This window comes from Branchiostoma belcheri, unplaced genomic scaffold, assembly GCF_001625305.1.
Source record: "Branchiostoma belcheri isolate BF01 breed outbred unplaced genomic scaffold, Haploidv18h27 scaffold22, whole genome shotgun sequence".
Classification (NCBI taxonomy): Eukaryota; Metazoa; Chordata; class Leptocardii; order Amphioxiformes; family Branchiostomatidae; genus Branchiostoma; species Branchiostoma belcheri.
The window spans coordinates 3,407,679-3,414,775 of record NW_017803713.1 but is presented as its reverse complement, the minus strand read 5'-3'; the positions used below and the strand labels follow the sequence as shown (position 1 = coordinate 3,414,775).

Below are 7,097 nucleotides of genomic sequence, written 5' to 3'. Positions count from 1 at the left end.
TTTATTTGATTCACAACCAAAATATTTGGTTGTGAACCGAGAACCAACAAATTAAATTGGTGTGGCCTTACATATACTCTGGTATATCAGCATTATTGCAGCAGCTAAGTAACTGTTTAGTACTAAGGACTGTGGTATACATCCAAATTTTAGGAATTAAGCTACATCATAGGAATCAAGTTTTTATGTACAAATATATGTAATGTACACACACACACACACACACGCACACACACATATATATATATATATACATGTATAAGAGACAGTGGGAGAGAGGGAGGGGGAGTGAGAGAGAGAGAGAGAGATCAGTATGAGCAGGGTTGTCACCAGGATTTTTTTCACAGTACAGGGGTCAGGTACAGAAGGACAACTTTAGCGGCGCAAGTCGCATTGAGGCGAAAAAAATTGAAACTCGTAACCATCTGAGACACTATTTCTCACTTATCGAGGGACAGATTTTGTGAAGTTATGGTTTTCCCTTTGCTATAGCTTAATTCTACAGTTTTAATTTTTTTTTGCAAGATTTATGAAGGTTCTCACCAAAAGCACCCCTATGCTGGTTCAAAGACAGCATAGGGGTCCAAATCACAGCATAGGGGGCCCCTGTATGCTCGAGTTAAGGAAGCACCATGTGGCGAGGAAAGATGGTTGCAGTGTAGGTAAATTTACTTGGACTAGTCACCACCAACTCTCCACATGGTCCCATAGCGACACCCCACGGGCCTTTAATGTCCGCGATAGTGCGGACAAACTCGCCCTGGCGTGTGAACATGTCTACCCGGTTGTTCTTACTCATAGAATTCGTCACGATAATGCGACCGTAGGAGTCCAGACAAATACCTCTGGGATGAGGCAGTTGGCCCTTAGCCTTTCCATAGGTGCCAAATTCAAATATCTTTACTCCGGATTGATTGTACATCTGGACGGTTTTATACCCATCCGTCAGCAGGATATTTCCTTCGGTATCCCATTTAACTCCCCCGATGCCGTATTCCGTACTCACATTTGAACTCCAAAAACGAGAACCGTTTGGATCAACCATAGTAATTGTATGTTCGTATCCCAGAATAACTTTATTGTTGCGCACGTCCATCGCGCTGACGGAATGGAAGCTGCCCAGGCTTACTTCAAATTTTTTAATGGGCTCTCCGTTCTTACTGTACTGTACGACGTGTCCTTCACTGTAGTACAACCTCCTTTTCCCCAGTACCCAAAGGTAGCCAGGCCCCACGTCCAAAGCAACACTAACAGGGAACATTGTCATATTTTCACCCGGCACGACGGTTGGAAAGAGGCGGAGATAGGTCCCATTCATACTGAAGACCTGGACTCGTTTGTTCTTCAAATCAGTCATATATATCTCATTGTCAGCAGATACGGCAACTCCGTAGTTATATCGGAATTTTCCAGGTCTTTTTCCGTAACCGCCAAACGTGATCTTCTCCGGCATTCTGTCGCCACCTTTTGCCATTAGAGATAAAGAAAATATTTCCTAGACTAAAATCTAAAACATTTATAATTACACGCGCCACTCACCGTCTCTGTTTAAGAGAAGGTTGATATGGGTCCTGATGCATATAGCTTCTTTTACCACCAGAAGAAATAACCTTGCTCATTGTCCAATCAAATTTTACAGCATTGTCTCATGACACAGAGGGACCAAGTTTCAGGGATTGTCTAATTACACAGAAAAGCAAAGTCTTTAAAACATTGTCTAATGGCAGAGCTCGAGGTACCAAGTTCAAGACATTGTCTGGCACAGAGGGACCACATTGTCCAGTGACACAAAGAGACCAAGTTTAAGACATTGTCGGATGACACAGAAGGACCAAGTTCAAGACACTGTCTAATGACACAGAGGAACCAAGTTTAAGACATTGTCTAATGGCACAGAGGGACCACATTGTCCAGTGACACAGAGGGACCAAGTTTAAGACATTGTCTAATGACACAGAGGAACCAAGTCTAAGACATTGTCTAATGACACAGAGGGACCAAGTTTAAGACACTGTCTAATGACACAGAGGGACCAAGTTTAAGACATTGTCTAATGTCACATAGTGACCAAGTTTAAGACATTGTCTAATGACACAGATGGACCAAGTTTAAGACATTGTCTAATGACACAGAGGAACCAAGTCTAAGACATTGTCTAATGACAGAGAGGGACCAAGTCTAAGACATTGTCTAATGACACAGAGGGACCAAGTTTAAGACACTGTCTAATGAAACAGAGGGACCAAGTTTAAGACATTGTCTAATGTCACATAGGGACCAAGTCTAAGACATTGTCTAATCACACAAAGGGACCAAGTTTAAGACATTGTCTAATGTCACAGAGGGACCAAGTTTAAGCGAACGTCTAATGACACAGAGGGACCAAGTTTAAGACTTTGTCTAATGACACAGAGGGACCAAGTTTAAGACATTGTATAATGACACAGAGGGACCAAGTTGAAGACATTGTCTAATGACACAGAGGAACCAAGTCTAAGACATTGTCTAATGACACAGAGGGACCAAGTTTAAGCGAACGTCTAATGACACAGAGGGACCAAGTTTAAGACTTTGTCTAATGACACAGAGGGACCGAGTTTAAGACATTGTCTTATGACTCAGAGGGACCAAGTTTAAAACATTTTCTAATGACAAGTTTAAGACATTGTCTAATGACAGAGGGACCAAGTTTAAGACATTGCCTATGACACAGAGAGACCAAGTTTCAGGGATTGTCTAATGACACAAAGGGACAAAGTTTAAGACATTGTCTAATGACACAGAGGGACCAAGTTTAAGATATTGTCTAATGTCAAAGAGGGACCAAGTTTAAAACATTGTCTAATGACAAGTGTAAGACATTGTCTAATGACAGAGGGACCAAGTTTAAGACATTGTCTAATGACACAAAGGGACCAAGTTTAAGACATTGTCTAATGACACAGAGGGACCAAGTTTAAGACATTGTCTAATGACACAGAGGGACCAAGTTTAAGACATTGTCTAATGACACAGAGAGACCAAGTTTAAGACATTGTGTAATGACACAGAGGGACCAAGGTTAAGACATTGTCTAATGACACAAAGGGACCAAGTTTAAGACATTGTCTAATGACACAGAGGGACCAAGTTTAAGACATTGTCTAATGACACAGAGAGACCAAGTTTAACACATTGTGTAATGACACAGAGGGACCAAGGTTAAGACATTGTCTAATGGCACAGAGGGACCAAGTTTAGACATTTCACAATTGAAAATTCGTGTTAGACTCACTTTTGTCATGTTGGGTGTTGGAGACTTGCTGAAGCTTGTGGATAGAACAACAGCATCCAGTGGTAGTAGTGGCAGCAGTATAGTGGTTAATCAATTATTGTTATTGCAGGCTATCGCAATTGGTTCATGGAAATCATAATAAATCATATGAACCCTGTCTGAATTTGATAGCTGCAGGCCGATGTCAACGTATTTTTGCACCAAATTGTATTGGAATAAGTACAATAAGTAGTAATTGTCTATTTCAAAACTATCCTCGAATTAGAACCTCACCGACAAAGCCACAAATCGATAAAGTCAAACCTTGTGTGTATAAAGCATCCGTTTGTTGTTTCGTCACTCTCAACTAAGGTAGAGTGTGACTTTTTTTAAGTAGCTTTTAACGCAATGCGCTTCGCTCCGGCTTGCGCATAAAGGAAACACAGTTATTTCAAAATTACAAAGTTCCAAGCAAAATTCATTCCGGAATTCCAGTTTAATTCTGGACGTATTCGAGCAACCTTACATCTATAATATCGGTAAAACCATAGGTGAAATGATGTTCAAATATTGCAAAATTCTGAAAACTGGAGCCAGAATTCAATAAAGTTGGGTTTTTCCCCAAGAGAATGGCTGCTACATACATGTATTTCTAACATCACTTTTACCTATAGTTAACGATATTAGGCCATCTAGATGTAAGGTTGCTGATATATGGGAATTAGTCCGGAATTAAACTGGAATTCCGGGATTAAACTGGAAGCTGTTTCAGAAAATGGTGAACAAAAAGCGACAATACTATTTGACAGAGGCGTACCTGTGGTGGGCTGGTGCTAAAGTGTAACCATAGAGAGATCCCGCTGACAATGCACAAGCCAAGGACGGCAGCCGTTTTTATCGCTAGGTAGACCCGGTGGTGACGCGTACATCCTGAAATATTGCAGATTACAATTACTGAAAGATTCTTCCAACAGTGACAAGTTTGAAGGGTAGAGATACTGACCTCCAAACATTCGATGACTATCAGTCCATCTTGTTCACGAAGTGGCCTAGATGGACTGACAGTCATCGAAAATTTGGAGGTCAGTATCTCTACCCTTCAAACTTGTCACTGTTGGAAGAATCTTCTAGTCATTGTATCTATACGTGACAAATGAATCTCTTCAACGATGCAGATTACAAAAATTGAATAGGAAATAAATGAATTGTATTTAAAGGCATCCAAAGCAATTTCAGAGCAGCAAAACTGGAAATATTCTGAATAAGGCAATCTTTATGATATTGACACATACTGCTTCACATTTAGCACATTTCAATTAATATTTTATATTTTGGGTATACCGGTACTTAAAACTGGAGAAAGAAGCCCCAAGATGAGTCTTTTATTTCATGTACCCTAAAAATCAGCCAAGGGCCCTTCCAGTAACCATTTTCCGTCAGAATTTTGGGTATTTTTGCTCAATGAGGGTCAATATACATTGAGATAGCGAAGTTTCAACTTAGGAAGTTGATAAGTGATTCGAAAATTGACTTTGAAAAATCGGGCCCTAAAAACTGCACTGTTTTGTTAAGGAAAAGGTTAGTAGGCGTCCATAACACAACATAAACAAAAATAAGACGAAGCAAAGACAAGGTTGAAAGAATGTTTTTCTTATGCAAACGTTGGATAGATTAGTCTTGTATTAGCATTATTTTTTCATATAGTTATTGCCATATATTGTACCTGGAAGGATTGTTAAGCAGTAAAGATATATACAGACATTTATACAGTGTATAAAGATCGTGGTGCTTCAAGTGTATGGTTTCTATGTTCGTTTGTGTGATACTAAGTTCTTGATGCTGCTAATACTCCTCTTCACAGATGAACAGTACCAAAGATGATGATGATGATGAGGTGGAGGAGAGGGCTTCTATAAGAATATATTTTCTTTGTCCAACATTTTCAATGAATAAATATAAATAAATCAAACCAATAAAGCTCTTACCGCGAGCCTTAGGTTGCTGAACGTTTGGCAAGTTCATCTGATTTGGTACATTCGGGTCATTATTGACGAACGGGTTGTTTGAGACGTCATTGATTCTGTTAGAAGCCATTTGAGTGTCAGCTGGAGCTGTGTTGCACCCCACGTCATCCTGGTCCACGTAGGCGACGGCATACGGCTGAATGTCCTCATCATCAGGGGCTGTATGCCTGTTTTTAGACGCAGAACCACGTGTTGTGTGTAGGTCATTACTGCAACTATCGCCATTTTCTTGATATTTAACGGCGTATGGCTGGATGACGTCACAGTTGACATTCCCGGGCGAGGCGACCTCGTCTCCCTGGTGTCTGTCTGCAGAAGATTGCATGCTGGGATCGTCATCAATATTAGCTGACTCGACAACAGTATCTTCACCTTCCTGGTATTTAACAGCATAGGGCTGGATGACATCACAGTTAGCTGATTCTACGACGGTTCCATCATGTTCCTGGTATGCAACTGCATATGGATGGATGCAGGGATTGTCCTCGTTGTGTTCTGAGATTGTGGTTGAGGCTGTCTCATTATCTTGCTTGAAGCTTGTTAAAGCACGTGGCTGGACGGAATGGTTGGCATCATTGTTAGCTGGCCTGGATGTTTTTGTTACGGCGTTGGAGGGCACGTCTTCAGCCATGGCTCCGGGACCTTTTCTGTTTTTTTTCACTGATCTACCTAATAGTAAGACGAAGACAGAGTGACGCTGCATTCAAATCAGTGACATGAACATATATACATGTACTTACTCTAGGTACGTAATGACAATGCTAAAGTCTGCCACTTTTGTAGTCCTCCCCTCTTACATAACAAGAAAGTGTCATGTTTATTATATGTAGGCGGCGTAGTACATTGCACTTTTCTCTGAATCTCAACAAGGTCTACAAACGTCTTTAAGTAGATTAGAAACTTATGGTAAATCATGGAAGTTGAATGTAAATCTCAAGAAAACTAATTAAAGGTCATTGTTTTTACAAAAGTAGGTCGCCTGCCAAAAGACTGCCATTTCCTTTTTAGTAAGAATGTAGTTAAAATTGTAACAAACTATTGTCTGGGCATTATTGTAAACTCAGCTTGTATATTCAAGGCGAACAACAAATACTTGCACTGCAAAGGTCTGAAGACCCCATTTGGAATTAACCAATCTCTTTGCCAAGCCGATACTACGATTTCTGTAATGAGCAAACTATTTGTTGCCTGTGTAAAACCAATTTTATTGCATGGGTCCAGAATATGGTGATCTTTCAAAAGTCCTAAATCCTCCCCAATTGAAGCCGACCACCTAAAATTCTACAAACAGTCTTTAAATGTGTCCAAATGCTCTTGTAATCTTGCGGTAATGGCCAAATTAGGAAGGTATCACCTTAGATTAGAATACGCCAGAACATACCAGCTGATAGTCTGTCTGCAGACGCCCTATTGTGCCAAATAAATTTAGATGCAGTAGGTGCCAAATGCTGGGCTGCTGGTGTCTGCGAGACATTAGAATGTGGTTTTGCCTATGTCTGGCATTCGTCCTTGTCATCTACCTTTAATTTACCTCAAATTATACCATCCATCTACCAACGTCTTAAGCAATGTATCTCCAATCTTTCATATCAGAAATGCGGAACAACAAAAAATTACGAACATACAGATTACTAACGAATACTTATGCAATAAGATAGAATGATTGGTTATCAGAGCACAGCACATGTAAATAATTTTTAACTGAATCATATATGGCTTATAATGTACACTGTATAGCCAGAAGAAGAAGAAAAAACCCTTGACGTTAGCTTACGTCACTGTCAGACAGAATCAATTCATTTCTATGTAGATGAAGCAGT

At 40.2% G+C, this 7,097-nt stretch overlaps 1 protein-coding gene across 1 annotated transcript; it reads right to left on the bottom strand.

Annotated features, from left to right (window-relative positions):
- Positions 1-619: 619 nt before the first annotated feature.
- Positions 620-1,453, bottom strand: LOC109470163 (protein wech-like). The gene has a single exon (XM_019768946.1). The coding sequence runs from the start codon at positions 1,451-1,453 to the stop codon at positions 620-622; it is 834 nt and encodes a 277-aa protein (XP_019624505.1).
- Positions 1,454-7,097: the final 5,644 nt, after the last annotated feature.

Coding starts and splice junctions, on each gene's coding strand:
- LOC109470163 (XM_019768946.1), bottom strand. CDS start 1,453: ATGCCGGAGAAGATCACGTTTGGCGGTTACGGAAAAAGACCTGGAAAA.